The 20197-nt window shown below is 37.5% G+C and overlaps 1 protein-coding gene across 1 annotated transcript; it reads left to right on the top strand.

Annotated features, from left to right (window-relative positions):
- Nucleotides 1–302: 302 nt before the first annotated feature.
- LOC306850290 (apolipoprotein B-100-like) lies at nt 303–19752 on the top strand. The gene is made up of 29 exons (XM_079385847.1): nt 303–390; nt 734–790; nt 1216–1328; nt 1801–1946; nt 2086–2233; nt 2533–2685; nt 2776–2900; nt 3170–3258; nt 3369–3816; nt 3940–4054; nt 4150–4293; nt 4493–4698; nt 5322–5526; nt 5621–5800; nt 5874–6077; nt 6193–6360; nt 6442–6647; nt 6776–6958; nt 7040–7170; nt 8008–8218; nt 8367–8539; nt 8628–8803; nt 8915–9036; nt 9284–9657; nt 9790–17379; nt 17683–17794; nt 17881–17910; nt 17992–18178; nt 18258–19752. The coding sequence occupies exons 1-29, from the start codon at nt 327–329 to the stop codon at nt 19479–19481; spliced, it is 13284 nt and encodes a 4427-aa protein (XP_079241973.1). The 5' UTR covers nt 303–326; the 3' UTR covers nt 19482–19752.
- The last annotated feature ends 445 nt before the right edge of the window (nt 19753–20197 follow it).

Raw genomic sequence — 20197 nt, 5'->3', positions numbered from 1 at the left:
TTCATTTTACTCAAATTTTATTTTGCAATTGTATAATTGAAAAAAATTGCTAATTATATGTCTTTTAATACACTTGTGTTTCATTAAGAATATGTGCCTTGCATTTATTAACTCTTTTTTTTTCTTGTGTTATCCTTGTGTTCTTATATTGGATATGCTCATGCGCTGAACTTTGAATGACAAGTCAGAGTTGTCATTTTGTGGTCTTTTGACTGATTGGAGGAGGTTTTATTTGGAGGCCCGGGGGTGGGGGGTATGTTATAAAGGCTCGGCTGGGTGGGAGTATTTAAGAGAAGCTGGTGAAAAAACTGTATGAAAAGGTTTTAATGCCCATAAAGATGGACACTAAGTTGTGTCTATTACTCATCCTTAGTGCACATTTATTGACAGGTAAGATTTTATATATTTACCACTAGTTTTCTTATTTCTCCTGTAATATTTATGCAATTTACCTTTTTTCTCATTTTCATCCTCGTATTATTATTAGGTCTTTGTCTGTAACTCATATGCCTTGTCTTTTTTTTTTTTTTTTTTTAATTTACAGATTATATAAATGTTAAGATATTGCAGTGATTGAATAGAAATCTAGAGGATGTTCACTGTTCTTATATTTAATTTAGAGATTTCTTCTGTCCTCCTTTCCTAAAAGAAAATTGTAGTTACTCAGATTTGTTGTTTTGTCAAATATAACATGTATTTAATTCAGCCATTTGTTTCTATGCCTCTGTTGAAGCAACCACTGAGGTAGTTGAGGAAGACAGTGGAGAAGGACAGACGCCCGTATGCCCATGTAAGTGACCAATTCACAATCACAACATGTGGATTCTCATCTAACTCACCTTAGGTCAGTTAGTTGTGACATAGATTAACCTGTCTGCAACCAATCAGGATGATTTTCTTTAGTCTGGCCTACTGTGCTACTATTGACTGCAGAAGATAGCAGCACTGAACCCTGGTACATGAACCTTGTGTATGTGTTGAGAGTACGAGAGTATTGAATCAGAGAGGTGCCACTCTGTCAACAAGTGGTCCAAAGGTCTCCAGTTCATCTGATTACTTAGAATTGACTCTGAAATACTGCAGAAATCACGATCAACTCTAAACATGTGAAACCAGACAATTGTGAAACAATTACAACAACAAAGTTGTTATATTTATCACTGACATCATAGTAACACTTACGTACAATTATTAAATGCTTGCTTTCTTTTTAAGTGTCTGCAAGGTTCAAGAACCTCAGAAAATATGTTTATCAGTATACAGCCGAGAGCAAAAATGGGGTGACGGGTACAGCTAACCTCAGGAATGGGCCAAAGATCTCCTGTCAGGTACAAAAAAAATCCTTAAAACGGCATAACCATGTATATAAGCACACATACTATTCAAAACTTTGGGGTGTTTAATGTTTTTGAAAGAAAAAACATTCTTTAAACACTTTTGTTCTCAAATCTGCATTTATTTAATCAAAAATGCAATAAAACAAATTAATTTAAAATGACTAATTTCTATTTCAATATATTTCAAAAAGTAATTTATTCCTGTGATGGCAAAGCTGAATTTCCATCAGCCATGACTCCAGTCGTCAGTATCACATGATCCTTCAGAAATCATTCTAATATGCTGATTTGGTGCTCAAAAAACATTTCCTATTATTATCACTGTTGTAAAAATGTGTGCCGTTTAATAGTTTAATATTATTATAACATTATACATTTCCTTACTGTCTTTTTTAAAACTATTTAATGAAAATACTTTATTTTATGAGAATACTCTGCATGTATTTTCTCTCTCCACCATCAGGTTGAAATTGAGGTCCCACAGACCTGCAGCTTTGTCCTTCGCACAACAGAATGTGTCCTCAGCGAGGTGTCTGTCATCGATGCACAGGGTCAGCCTGTTTACAGGCAGGCTGCTGGAGCCGAGGCCTTCCAGCGTGCCATGGAGAAGTATGTGGAACAGCCCATAATATCTGACATATTCCTCCCCTTAGAGGAAATAGAGGAAATACATCCTGTTCCTTCAGTAATGATTATGCATCTTGTATTTTGGTTATTGAGCATTTAGTGTATGAAACCCCCTTTCCAGGAACCCTCTGAATTTTGTGGTGGAGCAGGTAACCAGTGTTTCCATTTATCCAGAGAAGGATGAATCAGAAAACATTTTGAACATCAAAAGAGGGATCATCTCTGCTCTTCTCGTGCCAGTCTTGGAGGAAGAACACAATGAAAAAATGGTGAGATTAAAACTAAAATGTAAAGTGCACACAATGCAGTCTACATAATTAATGTTTCATTTGTTGTTTGTATAAGTGATTTGGAAAACACATAATCTTATATGTGCAATAAGACCACTTGTCACCTTGTGTCAGCGTGGTCAGTGTCACAAATTTGCTTTCATGTTTGAGTAGTGAGCCAGAAAAGATGCTGGATCTTAAATATGTTGTTAATTTTTAATCATAATTTTGTATATTTAAAAAAAAATCCAAATACTTTGTTTATTTCAAGGTTTAAAACATCTTCTTTCATTTTTAAGAGTACAATTCATGGTTTATGCAAGACTGATGTCACAGTCAACTCACGGAAAGATATTGGCACGGATATCACTGTGGTTAGAGATCTGTCAGACTGCAGCCATTTCTCACCTCACAGTCTCCCCACCAGCCCCTTGTCCCTCTTGCCAGGCCTGGTAGGACAAGCGTGCCTTATTTCTTCCAATATTTATTCTTTCAGTCAAAAATGTCATTCGAACAACTTTTGAACAAATTTATCTTTGCAGAATGGACTTATTTCCAAGCTAATCAGCAGTACACAGACTTGCAACTATCAGTTTGATAACAGGAGAAAGCACATGACCGAAACTCAGTGTACAGAGAAGCATCTCTTCATCCCGTTCTCACATGAGTATGTAATCTCTGCCCAGAAATGCTTTGTTTCATTATGATGAAATCACAATTGATGTCAAACCTGCCATAGCACATTTGTGATGTACTATATATAGATAATATGATAATATTATGCAGCAATAAATTTGATTTGAGAGTTAGGGGAAGAATTTCATTGAATACTTTATTCAATAACAATTAATCCAGGTGTGGAACAATTAAATGATGGCAGAATGTCTACTTCTAAAATGTTCATGAAGTGTAAAGGTTATTTTGTTTCCCCTACAGTGGGCAGTATGGTATCTCCTCAGAAGTAAAACAGAGTCTAACGCTACAGGATTCAGTGAAAATAAACAACAGATATTTCAACAAAGATGGTGGGTAGCATTAAGCTGTAAAACTCTAAAAAAAATACTATTTTACAAGAAATCTTCAGAGGTTTAGAGGTATGAAAATATGAATAAGCAAACATCTTTGTTCTGTTCAGACACTCTTGAGAAGAAGCTCTTTTTAGAGGAGGTGGAGGACAAACTTCCTGTTCAGTCAAAGGATGATTTGCTTGCCACAATGAGAGAGCTAAATATGCTTAGCAGCTCAGGAAAGAGTCAACAGAGAGCCAGCCTCTTCCACAAGTTGGTGTCTGAAATCCGTGGCTTGAAAAACGAGACGCTGTCTGGAGCCGCTGATGAGATGATGAAGATCTCAGAGTGGCTTACGTGGCAGACGCTCTTTCAGTGTGGAACCAATGAATGTACCAGTGCCATCATGCAGATCCTCAGGACTTTTGATGAGTCCGCAAGAGAAGTGGATGCCATAGTTTATGCTTTGAGTCTCTTACCCCAGGCCAGCCCTCAGAAGGTTAGAGATATGCTAAGTATGACCCAAAACAAGCCAAGCAAAGCCATCATGTACGCGCTTGCCAACACAGTTAAACAGTAAGTGCTAATGATATTTACTCAGTTAGCTTCTCAGTTAGGATCATGTGTAGGTCATGTGAGTTTCTGTTCAGATTATATTAATTTAAATTATAATGGATAAATGTCCATATTTTGCACCAGGCTTCCTCAAGACCAAGCAACATCAACACCAGAAATTAAGGAAGTAGCTGAATTCATGGAGTTCATGCTAGGTGATTGTTCTGGAGATGAAGACAGTACTTACCTTACATTAAGGGTATGTATCACATCTAACAAGACTCTGTAATGAACATTAATGAATATGTAATGAACATACATTTTTCGATATTAACCAAAGTATTTCTTGTATAGGTTATTGGTGTCATGGGAAAGTACATGGAAGGATTCCCATCTTTAAAGTCTTCTCTTCTAAAATGCATGGGCCAGACATATGCTTCTCTGCCAGTACAAAAAGCAGCTATCCAGGCTTTCAGACTCATGGAAATGGAATCAGATGTAAATCAACTCTTGTTAAGATTTACAGTGTTTAAATGATCCTTATTCCAAACTAGAAGTTCTTAAAGATGCAACAGTCAGCCAGATAAATTCAATTTAGTACTTGAAGCACTTGGACACTTTAATTTAAAGTGAAAACCAGCCAGTATGATATTGATTCATTGCTAAAGTGCTTGATATTTTGATTTCTTATTACTAGGTGAAAACTGCCATGATACAACAGTATGAGAATTCAGAGGCACCTGCCCAAAAACGCATTGCAGCATATCTGATGCTCATGAGGAACACCGAGGAGGCAAACAAGGTGCTGAGGACACTTAAGAGTGAGCAAAATGAGCAAGTTAAAAGCTTTGTCTCCTCCCATATCGCTAATATATTGGAATCAGAAGACCCAACCCTGAGCACGTATGTACATTAATATTTCAAATGCTGAATGTATCTATTATGAAGAACTTATAGTGTAAAATTATTTTGGTTGGAAACAGAAAATGTGCTGAGGATGTTGTACAATGGATGTTCAAAACTATTTTGGCAATGTTGTATTAAGATTAAAGATCTTGTCTCTAGAGGATGAATTGTAACCTCAAACAAAATAAATAATTTTTATCTTTTCAAGATAACCTCAGTCTTCATACCTTTTATCAGACATAATAACTTTAGGAATGCATCAATATTAAAAGTTATAATTATTTTCATTGTATTGCAGATAACTGACGAGTTGTCGATATTAAAATTCTGTATTATTTTGTCATAAATTAAAATTAAAACACTAAAAACTAAAATCAATTGTTTGAAAAGCTATAAGTGAATATAAGCATCATAACATTATAATGTGCTGCATGAAAACTTGAAATTGCATTTTACAGTGTTATTAAGTTGGTATTGTTTTTAAATATAAATTTAAGTGACCATTAGATGATGACAGGTCATTTAAATGTAAAAATAAGCATAATGATATCGGTCAATAACCAATATAGGTACTGATATATTGTGCATCCCTAATAAATGTATGTTTCGTTTATTTTTAGAACAAAAGACTACATTCTTAAAGCTGTACGGGGGGATGCAAGCTTTAACCCTACAGACTTCACAAAGTTCTCACATAACTACAAAATTGACGTCCCACTGGTTGGCTCAGTAGAAAGCAACATGATTTTTGACTCTGCCAATTACATGCCCAGAGAAGTCATGTTAGCCACCACACTTGACAATTTCAATGCAGAAATACTGGAGGTACTGTATGAGTTTATCATTAAAAAGCTCTATGTTCTGTATGTTGTGTCCATATTTTCCCTTTTTTGAATGCACGTGATGACTTCTTTCTTAGATTGGTCTTGAAGGTGAAGGCTTTGAGCCGGCCATTGAAGTTCTCTTTGGGGAAAATGGTTTCTTCCCTGATACCATCTCGAAAGCCATGTACTGGGTCAACGAAAAGATTCCACATCCCGTTAAAAGGGTTTTGGATAAGTGGATTTCCCCATTAAGAGGTGAAAGGATGAAAAGACAGGTATGTAATAAAGAGTCTTTGAGTGTATAATGAAAATCCATCAAAATAAGCTTAAAAACATATTCTCCCTTAGGTCCCCCAGGATATCATGAGGAGTGTTGAAGAATACCTCTCAGAGTTCAAAAAACGCCTTGAACAGATTAAAGATGCTCCAAAAGGCTTGGCCTACCTGCGGTTTATGGGACTAGAACTGGGATACTTGAAGACTAATGAGCTCAATCTCATCGCTCACTACATTAGACTATACACAGAAACATTCAAGTCGATGTCTGTGAATGTAAGTGTTATTCATAGATTTTGAAAATATGATATATTAACTACTACCCTGAAAATATAAGTCTTCTTCAACTAAATCTAACTGTAGTATGTATGTTAATCTCTTTTTATTGCAGTTTATGGGAAAGCTGATATCTAGTTTAGAGAATGAGCTTTTTGTCCACTATATGTTCCTGGACAAAGCATTTATGCTACCTACGAGTGCTGGTTTTCCACTGAAGCTTTCCCTATCTGGAGTTCTGGCCCCTGGAGCCAAAGGAGGCCTGACCATTGACCGCATGATGGTAATCCTTCTCACCAGTGTGAATTTTGTGGTGTCACACTTAAGTAGCAGATTGTTGATGTTGTTCTGTTATTGATCACAGCAACAGCTCTCATTCATGCCATCTGTGGGAATGGAGTTTGTTACCCAAATGGGTGTTTATATCCCAGAATTTGTGGCAGCTGGGATTGAAACACACACAAACATGTACCATGAAAGCGCTGTGAATGCCAAGGTCACCGTAAGCGACAGTCAGATAAAGCTCTCCATCCCTGCACCACAGGGAAACATTCAGCTCTTTAGCATCAGGTAGGCCATCTGAACTCTCTGTATTTTGATATATTTAAGGGTCACTTTATTTACTACTGGTTAAGCAGTACATTATTTTGTTCAAAACTAGAGTGGAATAGATGTTTCTTCTCTCTCTTCCACTACAGCAACAAGTTGCTCTCAGTGACCTCCACTCAGATTAAGATTGTCCCCTCCATGGTAGAGGACAGGACCGACTCTACAGAATGTAATCCCATCTTTCCTGGGATGAATTACTGCACTATTTTGCGCTATTCAAATGCTAGTTCCACCAATAATGCCCCATACTATCCTCTCACAGGAGAGACAAGGTGAGAAACAGGTAAATGTAGATTATGCAAACAACTTACTTCCAAGGTCTATCCCCTTAAAAGTAAACAATTTCTTTCCAGGCTTGCTCTGGAACTTCAACCTACAGGCGAAGTGCCTGAGTATACAGCAACCATTGCCTATGCATTGCTGAGGGAAGGAAAGGAGGGGCGCCATAAAGTCGACTCTGTGAAAATTGTTCTCAAGGCTGAAGGTAAGTCCTCAAACAATTTTAATGATATTACTAATTTCTTATTTTATTTCTAACAGTGGCATTGAACATTTATCTTTATGCTTTAAGAACCATAAATTCAAATGTCTTGTGGCTTTTATGTCTTTGAGGTCATATACATAAACTATCTTTAAATGTTGTTAAAAGTTATTTTTAGCATTATTTTTTAAAGAAATGAATGCTTTAAGCAACAATGCATTTAATTGATCAAAATTGGCAGTAAAGACATTTATAATCTTATAAAAGATGTATATTTCAAATTAATGCTGTTCTTCTGAACTTTTTATTCCTTTAAAGAATCCTGAAAAATGTATCATGGTTTTAATAAAAATATTAATACAAATTTTTCAAATGCTTTTTTTTTTCTTGAGCACCAAATAATTGTAATAATATTTCACAATATTACAGTTTTTACTGTATTTTTGATCAAATAAATGCAGCTTTGGTGAGCATAAGAATCTTCTTTCATAAACATTAAAAAAAATCTTACCAGCACCAACTTTTAACAGTTGTGTACATGTATTAAAAATGTGCCATTTCTGCCTTTTGAGAAAATGAAGTAAGGATAATGATTCATCTTGCACTACACAGATTTTGTCCAATCAAATCCACCTGCAACCAATTAACAAGTAGCAAATCATTGTTCAAGGCTGTGATGCAACTAAAATGGGCTATTTAATGGAAAATATGTCAGCTCAGGAAATCATGCACTTTTAAACTTATTAATTTGGTCAAGATTGCTTGCATTTCAGTAAATGGGAGTTATCTAATGTGTACGAATTTGAAATCCGTCTAAAAATATGTTCCTCTTATTTTAAGGTGCTGAGCCAACTGAAGCCACAGCAGTTGTGAAATACAACCGCAATAAGAACATTCTCACCACTGACCTTCAGATCCCTGATTATGACCTCGAAGCTGGGATCAAGTTGGCAGTTACAGATAGCAGTGCTAAAGGAAAGAAGATGCATGGCATTACAATTGATTTAACTAACAAAGACATCCCACAGCTTTCCCTAGTTGGGCATACCAGGTATAGTAAAATTGTTTAAAATATTCTAAAAAGAGTGAACACTCAATAGTGGGGAAAAATATCTAGAAGACTTTTAATTTAACATGACATACACTCATATGGGCAGTCTCAGTTTGATATTAATCTAGATATTTATGCGTTTGAGCAGGTTAGAGTCTATGAGAGACGGTCTGATTGAGCTTAGGTTGGTAGTGCCAGCACTACAGATGGACACCTCTGCCACTGCCACCCTAAAGAATAACAACGGGCTCATCCTGCAGCTTGAAACAGCCTTTAACATGCCAGAGACTACATCTGTGCAGAAAGCCATCCTCAGATATGGTAATGAAGCACAAATAGTTAATGAAGCAAATGTTCCTGGAATGAATTTGTCTTTGGGTTTTTAACTAGTTTCTTGGTGACTCTGCAGATAATAACAAGGTTGAACTTGAAATGAAGTCAGACATAAACTCTGAAGTTGATAAACTTTTTCCAAATATGGAGGAGTACCGTAGTCAGCTGCAGGCGAGTATTGATGATGTCCTTGATCAGAAAGTCACCAAGACTGACATGAAACTTCGTCACATTGTTTCAAAAGGGTTTGAGGTAAGTGCATCAAGCTTGAGATTTGTATAAATTACATGTCTTGTACAATTGTCATTTAAATTTTTAAGTGGCTTATAATAAAGATTTCGTAATCAGTCTTTTTGTCCCTAGGCAGTGAATATTTGGCTGGATAAAATAGCGGCAGGCAGTACATTTGTGAACGTACAGAGGAGCAAGAGAAGCACACCAGAGCTCACCTTTCCATCTTTGCCAGAACAATTATATCTTAAATCGTGAGTGATAACTTTTTGTTACTTTTTACATTAAAAAAATAATAAAACAATCATATAGGGGAAAGGTTAGGTGTCACATGAGACCTATATGTAGATGATTGGGGCATGTTGTCACATAAGACAAATATTTTATGCAATATAATGAAAATACAATGAAGTGTGTCCAAACTTCTGACTCATCTTTATATACAGGTATATTATATACATTGATATTGACTATAAACTTTGCTCTCTTCTTTGTGTTCAGTGATGCATTGATGAGATACCAGTTCAACAAAGGCAGAATCTCCATTTCACTTCCTCTTCTCTTGGGAGGAAAGTCATCTGCTGAACTCAACATCCCTCCCACCCTCACACTCCCACAGATTCAAATTCCCCTCATTGGCCTGGATATTCCTGAGAACAACTACAAGATTCCATCATTCACAATTCCCCGAGCTTTGGACTTCTCCTTACCCATGTTAGGTGTTGCAGAATTGTCTGTCAAGATGAACAGCAACTTTTATGACTGGGAGGGCTCTATCTTAGGGGGAAACAACACTGTTGATGTTCCCAATTACATTGCTAAGTACAAAATTATGGCCAGTTGCCCTGTGACACCCCTGTCATACAAAATTGAAGGTATTCAAGTCATCAAAAATCATATTAACCTAATCTACAAAGTTGACTGTCATTATGACATCTTCAATTTATTGTAATTTGTTTTACTTCACTTACATTTAAATATTGTTTTTTTTCCCCCCCTTCACATAGGTATGGGCATGATCACTGGTACAGTCAATGATGCGCTGAAGTACCTTGTAAATGGATCTATCAGTCATTGTTTACTTGATGCCAGCCTGAGTGTCTTTGAAACTATGAGTATGGCTAATAAAATCAGTGGTAGGACCAACTACAGGATTGAAGCATCTAGTCCACTTGGTCTGTACACCTCTGTCTATTATTCGGCTCAGTCAGCTTCCATGAATGATGAGATCATTGGAGATGGAAACTTTGATGGATTTATCAGGATAGGCTCTCTCTATGCCAACTCCACCCTCAGCCAATCCTATATGTACAATATGCTCAAAAGAGAAGGAAAAGGAGAGTCCACATTAAAGTTTGACTCCTCAATCATCCAGGGTCAGAATGTGATCAAAGGATCCTATGTCAATGGAGAGCTGTCGCTTTTGTCCAAAACAATTGCACAAAATGATGTTCTGAAGCATGTAGCAGAGTTAAAGCACAAGAAAGGCCAGCTATCTGTGAAGTCGGATGGTAGTACGACGGGCCTTGGAAAAGCTCTGCGCTGTAAAGCTGAACTTGATGTCATGAGTGAAGAAGCCAGACTGAAAGTTGAAACCCAGGCGGATGATGCAACACGTCATGCATACTCCCTCCTTACTGGATCCCTCAACAGTAACGGCATTGAAATGAACATAGAAGGTTTGCTGAATTTCGAAGATGGACGTGGGAAACACAAAGGCACACTTACTTTTGGAGCAAATGGCTTGACCACCAATTGCATGACAACCATTGAGGGAAGCACTTTGACTTTTGAGAATACCATCAATGCTGGCATCGATGGTGATGGAGCCTCTATGTCTCTTGTATCAAAAGGATCAGCACAGGATAACACAGTTGAGCTCAGTGCGGAGGGTAAGATTTCACCCAAAGAAGTGTATCTAACCAGTGTTTTTAAAGGGAATGCCTTTGATGGAACTGCAAGAAACACAATGAACTTTGGTATTAATAAGCAAGGACTGAGTCTGACTAATACCTTGATGGGTACTTTACAGAAAATGCGATCGGAGTGCACACATACCCTGACAGTAACTTTATGGACCTTGGCTTTCCGCTCCAAAACTGACAATTTCATCTGCAATGGAGCATCCTACAACCACGACATTAAGGTTAATATGAGGCCATTTGTCACATCGATAAGTGCAAATAATGAACTTGAGATGTTTGATTTTGGATTGAGCGGTAATGGCCACCTTAAGATGGAGCCATTCAAGATGGATGTAGCTGGAAGCCTCAGTGGAAAGTATGGGGAAGAGGATAACGTCAAGAACAGCTGTCGGTTTACTTACGCAGATATGGCTGGCACCATCAAGTGCGATACAACAGCAAAAGTTTTTGATTCCCAGATAAGTAACAACTTTGACTTGGATTTTGCTGGACTGTCTTCTGTTATGAACAGCAAGACACAAGTAAATTGTGAATCTTTACGTCTTGAAAATAACATTCGCACAATGGCCATGCCATTTAGCCTTACGATCGATGCCATTTTGAACAGTGATGGCACTGTAAAGTTTTATGGAAAACACACTGGTCTCCTCTACAGTAAGTTCCTTTTGAAAGCTGAGCCATTGGCCATTGCTAAGTCCCATGAATACAGAGCTTCTGCGGTACACATGTTGCCAAATGGAGAGTCAGCTGAAACGCACATTGAAAACAAGTTTGACAGCTTGCTGATACCTAATGAACAGTCTGTGTTGTGGAAGTTTAAGTCAAAGCTAAATAATCATGCCTACAACCAAGATGTCAATATTTACAACAAAGAAGATGAGATGGGGGTCCAGCTCTCTGGAGTGCTTCAAACTAATCTTTTGAACACAGAAACAAAATCTAGTGATATTCCATTAGACAATCAAAAGTTTAGTGCTTTTGGGTTTGTCAAGTATGATAAGAACAGTGACTGTCACATTATTTATTTTCCATTCATTGAGAGCTTTCCTGCTGCCTTTGAAAGAATAAAAAATGCAATTCTGCATACTTTTGAATCCCTACAAAACTACCTCAACAGCTTAGATATCAATGGTTTGATAGGTCATTTTAGGAACAGGTTGGATGAACTCCCTCAAAAAGTGAATGACATCATAGTGGACATGGACCTAGAGAATAAAGTCAACATTGTCAAGGACCAGCTTATTTCCCTCATACATGACTACACTATATCAATAGATGACCTTGATGCATATGCTGAGAAATGTAAGGAGTCTTCAAAAAAGAATATTATTGATTTAGCAACAAGAATTAGGGATCTGATGATTCAAATCAAAGATGGCATTGAGAGTGGATCGTGGGCCAATTCTGTCTCTGACATTTTGATACAAATTGGAGATGAACTTAAAGCTTTTGATGAGAAGTATGAAATAACCAAAACAATCATCAGAGGCATTGATGGTATTGAAGATATAATAAGACAGATTGATTTACAAAAGCTGCAGGACAGCAGTGCTGCTTGGTTGAAACAACTGGATGAAAAATATGAAATTAAAACCAAACTTCAGGAAAAGCTGAATGAACTGAGGAAGATTGTTGAGACATTTGACATCAAGATGTTACTTGAGGGTCTGAGAGACTATATCATCTCATTTGACTTGACTGAATATGTGGAAGAACTATCTGATCAAATTCCATATGAAGACATAGAGAGAGTGCTGGATACTGCGAAAGATGTCATTGTAAACTGGATAGAAGAGTATGAAATTCCAGAGAAAATCAACAGCGTGTACTTAAATGCACAAGAGCTTATTTTACGGTATGAAATTGACAAGAAAATTGAAGTTTTTGTGGAGCAGGCCATTATATTAGTCAAGCAGTACAGAATCCAAGAGCTGGTACAGGCTGTAGTGGATACTTTAAAATCTATCCAGTTTGAGTACATCTCAGATAAGTTTATGGAGGTATTAGACAGCGTTGTTTCTCTGTTAAAGCTGATGGATTTCAAACAGATTTTAGATAATTTAAATGAGTACATTCTCATGATTATAAAGACCTTAAGAACTTTTGATTACAACACATTTGTTGATGAAGTAAATGAAAAACTTAAGGATGTAGTCAATTATATTAACAAGCAGATAAATGAAGTTTATGAAATCCCACAAAAAATAGAGGCATCCAGAGAATTTATAAAAGAGATGCAGGGGACTGTTGTTGACTATTTGGAGAAACTGAAAAATACAAGGATAGCTGATGTTTGCAGGAATATTATAGATGTAATTGACACTACTGCATATAAAGACATAAAACTGAAGATCCAAGACATTATTGATGATGTGAGGCAGAGAATTAATGACATGGACATCAGAGATGAAATCTCGGTTTACTTGGAAAGAGCAAGTGTTGCTTACGTCAATATGATCGAATACATTTCATCACAGTTCACAAAACTCATTGATGAAATTAAGAAGATGGTTGAAGATAAGGAGCTCCTCAATCAAATCAGTAAAGCTGTGGAGGGAGTTCTCAATGCTCTAAAGACAGCAGAATTTGATTTTCCCACCTTTGTTCTTCCATTCACAAATCTTGAGATTCCTGCCTTTAAGATTAAAATGGCAAGGATACACGATATTACAATTCCAGCAATGATAACAATACCGGAATTCACCATTCTGGACCTGTTCAGTCTTCCTTCCATCACAGTTGACTTTGATAAAATCAAGCAGAGCATTATTGACTTCACTGACAAAGTTCGCCAGATAGAAATGCCAGAAGTGGATCCTGACGCCATCTTCGGGGACTTACGAGCTCTTTACCTTTCCAACTTGCCTGATTTTACTTTCTCAGAGATCACTCTTTCAGATATCAAATTCCCAGAGATCACTGTTCCAAAACTGAAACTGGAGAACTTTGAGATCACCATGTTGCCCATCCCTGAAGTCAAAATCCCTGAAATTTCATTTGAACCATGTCTACCTGCTTTTGGCAAACTTTATGGAGAATTCAAAGTCGATTCTCCTCATTATACATTGATGACATCAGCAGCTCTTGAGAACACAACAAGAACACCAAAATCCCCACAGTTTAAAGCTACACTGAACTCAAAAGGAAAGTCAAAGGGAAACCTTGAATTCCTTGACTATAATCTGGATGCAATGCTTCAAATTGAAGCTCCAAAAATTAGAAAAATGGTTATTAGTGAGACCATGAAAGTCAATCACATGGCCTTTGGAATTGACCATGAGGGTTCTGTCATATTAAGTGGTACTTCAGCAGAAGCAACAGCCAAGACAGCTGCCAATTTCACCACTCATATATACACAGCTGATTTGATTAATAATGTAGGCATTGCTTTAAAGAATGGAATAGTTGCAAATATGGACACAACGTACACCCATAATCTGAACATCCCCACCATAGATCTTTCCAGTCAGGCTATAATAACCAAAACAGCGGAGGCTCGCTTTGAATCCGGGACAATATCCTTAACAGTTGGAACAGTGGGAAGTGGAAAGTGGTCTCCATCAAGTCCATCAAGGACTGCCAAGTCCATTGATGATTATTCTGATGAAATTACACACAAGAGCAATTTGGAGTTCACTGTCAATGCTGGAACAGCAAAGCTCAATTTTGATGGAGAAACAAACAGCAGAAACCTTAAGATGAAGCAGTCTGTTAATGCAGAGTCTGTCATTCTGAGCCACATCACCGTTGATGCCAGGGCTGAGACTGAGGCGCCCTTCATCAAGGGCAGTATTTTGACGCTTAAAGGAAAGGCTCAAATGGAGGATGTCCGAATGGAAATAGGAATTTCACATAAGGCTGAGCTCATTGGAAAAGTGAGTGGAAGTATATCCAACGCATGTGAGTTCTTGGCTCAACCATTTGAGGTCACACTTGATTGCAGAAATAAAGGGAACTCTAAAATTCTCTTGCCCCTGAAGCTGACTGGAAAAATTGATCTCCAGGATGACTTTGGATTTACTTTGAGCTCCAATAAGCAAAATGCTTTTTGGGTAGGTCTGGCTCGCTTCAATCAGTACAAATATAAACACAACTTTACTTTGGATAACAGTGAAAATGAAGCTGCAATCTATGCTTTTGTTGATGGTGAAGCCAATCTTGACTTCTTGATTGTTCCACTCAGTATCCCAGAAATTATGATCCCATACCTGGATATGAAAACTCCGAAAATAGACGAGTTTTCTCTTTGGGAATATTATGGTCTGAAACATCTTCTGACCACTCCTCAACAATCATTTGACATTGATTTCAAGCTCTTGTATCAGAAAAACCCATACAAACACACATTTGATCTAAACCTTGAGCCAATCTATGAAGCCTTCATTGAAAATTCCAAGATCTTGAATCTGCAATTTGAACTCGGACGAGACCATATTTTGGATGCCCTCACCAATTCCTACAATGAAGCCAGAATTCAGTATAAAAAGTACAAAATTGACACATCAAATCAGCCACCAAGATATTTTACTCTTCCTGGATACACAATACCTATACTAAACATTGAGGTTTCAGCCTTCCGAGCCGAATTGCCTGCATTCAGTTATTTCATACCCAAGGAGGTAAGCACACCAAGCTTTAAAGTTCCTTTTATGGGGTTTTCAGTGCCATCATATACCCTTGTGCTTCCATCTTTGGAGCTACCAGTCTTGCATGTCCCTGAGACCCTTCGAGCTTTGACCCTCCCCACATTTACAATACCAGAAATTCAGAATAACATTATGATACCTGCATTTGGAAATATGACGTACGAGCTCTCAGTCAAATCCCCCGTAATAACTCTGAATGCCAATGGCGGCCTGTATAATCAGTCTGATGTTGTGATTAAGTTTGATGTCTCGTCAACATCCGTGTTCGATGTCCTCAAAGGTAAACTTGATGGCAGTACCACCATCAATAAAAGGAGAGGTCTGAAGATGGCCACAAGTCTGTCCTTTGAACATATGAATGCTGAATGTAGTCATGAAAGCACTGTGAGCCTCACCAAGAGGAATATGGAGGCTTCCTTAACAAACCTGGCAAAAGTTAAGCTCCCAGTTTTTACGATGGACCTAAATCAAGTGCTCCGAGGTAATACTAAGTCTAAACCTAATATAGCCTCTAAAATCAGCGTTAGCTACACTTGTAATTTTCCCATAATTGAAATGCAAGGCACTGGAAGTATTGATCACAATTTTGCTCTCGAGGCACTGCCATCTTACTTCTCTTTGGAGAGCACTTGGAAAGGAACAACAGATACAACCATCATGGAAAATGCTAATCTTGCTGGATCTTTGGACAATGAAGCAACTATTTATTTGAATGCCAACGGTGTTCGTTCCACACTGAAAACTGATCTAACTTCTAAGGTCTATCACAAAAATGTTGGTTCCTGGAATATGGACGCCACTAAGAACCTCGCTCTCGAAGCTTCTCTGCGGCGTGTTTATGCTACAATGACATACACAAGCACCAATGCAGCTAGTATTGCATCATTTTCAACAAACGGAATGCAAAATATAAGGGCGACGCTTGAGTTTGTTCCACTGACAACTTTGTCAGCTAATCTTGACATTGACATATCACAACCGAGTAGCCTTGGTCATGCTGGCATAGTGCAGAACGCAGATCTTTCCATCACTTCAGACAAGCAAAAATTACTTTGGAGTGGCAAGGAACAACTAGCAACATTGATCCATTCCTCTGATCTGACACTATCAAACGATCAGTCTGAAATCCGCATGGAAATATCCGAATCCATTGAGGGGAATGTTGCATTCCTGAAGACTGTCAAATTACCAGTCTACCATAAGAGTCTATGGGACATATTTAAATTTGGTGAGGTGACCAGTACTGACCAATTGCAGTTCCTCAATGCTTCGACTGTTGTGATATACACCAAGAGCATGGAGGGAACACTATTTGCACTACCTGCAAAATTGTTTGAACATGGAGTCACATTTAATATCCCACAAATAACAGTCGGACTTCCTAATTGGTTTAAAGAACTTCTGAAAATGATTAGGGAAGTGGATATGCGATTTGAAGAGCCTGGCCTGCAAGATTATATTTCAATACCACCATTAATAACTGTTCCAGATTTTACCGTACCTTTGACTACTCTCCATGTGCCATCCTTTGTCATTGATTTGACAAATCTACAAATCCCCAATGATATCAGTACACCTACCTTTGATATTACTTTGCCTGGTTTACCAAAAGTGGAAATCCCTAGCATTAATGTAAAAACTAAATATCTGAAAGACAAAATGGCTCATTTGTTTGTCAGTTTTCCACAGTATGAAATCATTATCTCACCATTTACCCTTCCCAAAGCATTTGACGTTGGTGACTATCCAATTCGTCTGGATGACATCACAAAAACTCTATATCATTTTGAATTGCCAGATGTTGTTATCCCAGAACAAAAAATCGAAGTCCCAGAGATATCACTCCATCTCCCAGCTGGTGTGTTTATTCCAACTTTTGGTTCCCTGTCGGCCACTGTCAAAGTGTTTTCTCCAATTTATAACAATACATGGACTGGAAATATAGAAAACACAGAGTCAGGAATTGTTTGCACGTTGAAGTCCACCTGCACTTCCACCATGGTTTTCCTGGAGTATAGCTTGGATGGTAAGCTTAAAAGGCTTTTACACATTCATATGAGTATTTAATAGCACAAACATAATATTACATTTTTCTAAACAAATAAATAAAGATATATATATATATATATATATATATATATATATATATATATCTTTATTTATTTGTTTAGAACAATATATATACATGTATGTATACATGTGTGTGTGTGTGTGTGTGTGTGTGTGTGTATATATATATATATCTGTCAAGCATTGTGCAGTGTTTGTCAGTGAATATTATTAATTAATATTAATATTTTAGCTATTCCATTTCACATTCTATTTTTAGCGATTGCCACCATCCTTCTTGAGAATGGAGCTGTGGGTATAGATGGAAAAAGTACCTTTACCCATCAGGATGTGAATATAAACTGGAAGCATGATCTTCGTCAGAATCTAAGGTAAGAACAACCTATCAATTTCTCAAACCTACACATTTATACAGTCTCTTGTTATAGATTCCTAATAATGTTTGATGTTTCTTCAGAATGAGACGGGATGAGTCTTCAGGTTCCAGGTAATCTCTTGAATTTCTGTTTTACATCGGCCTTGTTTTGCTTTACGTATACCAAAATAGCAATGTGTTTTTACTCCACAGTCCCTCACGACATACACTGGGCATTGACGTAATAAGCCAGACCTTTGCTGACTTGAGCTTTCGTTATGCATCACACAACAATGGAATCACATCCTCGATATCCTCACCAGCAGCCGGCTTCATCGGGTTCCAGTTCACTAGAAGGTCACCATCTCAATTTTATGCGAAACTGTTCAGCAGATATTTGGTAAGAGTGATAATCTTTAGTCAGCAATTTGTACAGCTTATTGAAATATTCTAACAAAATGTCTGTATTGTTTATCCAGTCAAGTCCTGACAAGGACACAGACCTGATGAGTTTCAAGGTGACTTTGAAGAACTCTGAAAAGCTGAGTATTCAGGTTGGCTATCATATAAATGGACTATCAGACATGATAAATGGCCTTAAAGACAGACTTCCTTCCATCATAGCATCTCTTCACAAGTTTATCAACCAGTACCACATCAGTTACCTTGGCATAGACCTGAACCGTGCTGCCCTAAAACTGAAGAACGCACTCTCCAATGGCATTGACAGAGCTTACCAGGAGATCCCACGCATGTTTGATGCTCTGCAGAACTCAATTGAGCAGCTCAGACAACAGGGTAAAAAGATGTGGAGGAGAACGCTGGAGAACTTACCCCAAATTGATCTCCAAGAGTTGAGCAGAAGGTTCTCCATCAACGCTAATGAATTCCTTCAGAAGTATGAGTCAAACATGCGGGTTCTTTTGGATGCTGCCATGAAGTTCTTGAGGGACACCAAATTCCACTTGCCCGGTCTGGAGGAGAAGCTTACTGGGCAGGAGTTGTACAATAGGATCAGGCAGTCCATTTCCAAAGTGATTGATAGAGCTACTACTACAAGGTTTCTTAGTCTCATGGAAGCCATTGCTGACACTGTTTCAGGTCACATCAACAAAGTAGAATTTACTGTTCCTGGTACCACTAAGGTTATTAGTGGGAAGAAAATTTTCATGGATCTGAGGGCTGCCATGAAATCAGCAAAGAATCAGATTATGCAAGCGATAGAGGGATGGGAAAACCTCAAAGTGGAGAAAGTGTTCCAGGACCTGTTAAACTCTGTAAAGGTTTACATCCAGAAGGCAGAGGATTTCCTGAACTCTCTCAAGAGCGAAAAACTGGAAGAAATTTCCTCTCACATCAGTGGGATTTACAAAGAGGCAGGGAATTTACAAGTTATGCAGAAGATTCGTGAATGGATGAGGGAAGCTAAAAAGGGTTTGTCCGAGCTCAAAGACTTCAGCAAAAATAAAATCCAGGAGCTGTACAATGAAATATCAAAGGAGAAGCTCATCTCTAATCTAAATGATCTTCTCATGCTGGTTGATTCTTATATCAGTAGTCTGTTTAAGAGCTACATTGCATTAATGAAATCATTGCCTTCATATACAGAGCCATATGTACGGGTTTCAAACAAAAAGACGGATGTGGATATTCCTCTTCCTTTCTATTGGAAATCTTTTAGTGAATGGCCCAGCATGGCATAAACCTTTTATCGAAAAATTCAGCATTAGAAACTGTTTTTTGTCTCCCGTTTTCTTCTTTCCATTGTTGTTTCCCTGAACAGTGTTTTTTGACTTTTGCATGTCATTTTAGTATTTGATTTAATTTAATTGTAGTAAATTAAAGTATAAATAATATACTTATGTAATGAATGTCTGTCTTGGTGAACAGTGTTTTGAGAATATAATTAAGCTTATATGATTTTGGAAAATATTGTATTTAAAGAAATGAATAAATAAAAATCTGCAAGACAACATAAATTGGAGTAAAAGCCATATTCAGTGTGCAAACATTATCACAAAAACAAGTGACTTTGGAGTGCTTGTGTATGCTTTTTTAGTGAAGTGTTGAAAGAATAACATTCCTCAGGTAATTAGATTGTGGTTTGCTGGTGCTAAAACAGATACTGGATGACAAATTCTTAGAAATGTCCTTTACATTTCTCCAAAATTGTTAATATTACGCCATTGGATTTGTGATAGTGTTTTCAGCTTTTAGCCAAAAGAGGGCGATGTCTTCATGACAACAAATGACCACACAGCTGTGGATTTCACTTCTCACACCTTGTAAGATAATAAATGGTTAACCTGCCATGCCATTTCACTCCACTCAGTACATGGTCACACCAGTCTAATATAGTAGGTTACATTCCCACCATATACTGCCCCTGGTTACCTGGTGGGGAACAGTTCCCTCCTGC

This window comes from Barbus barbus, assembly GCF_936440315.1.
Source record: "Barbus barbus genome assembly, chromosome: 30".
Taxonomy (NCBI): Eukaryota; Metazoa; Chordata; class Actinopteri; order Cypriniformes; family Cyprinidae; genus Barbus; species Barbus barbus.
This window is presented reverse-complemented; position numbering and strand designations above follow the sequence as displayed.

Excerpts from the sequence above, each read along its gene's own strand:
- LOC306850290 (XM_079385847.1), top strand. The coding sequence starts at position 327 with ATGCCCATAAAGATGGACACTAAGTTGTGTCTATTACTCATCCTTAGT. Across the intron at positions 7,171-8,007 it reads AATTGTTCTCAAGGCTGAAG|GTGCTGAGCCAACTGAAGCC; the intron begins GTAAGTCCTCAA and ends TCTTATTTTAAG. Across the intron at positions 9,037-9,283 it reads GAACAATTATATCTTAAATC|TGATGCATTGATGAGATACC; the intron begins GTGAGTGATAAC and ends CTTTGTGTTCAG.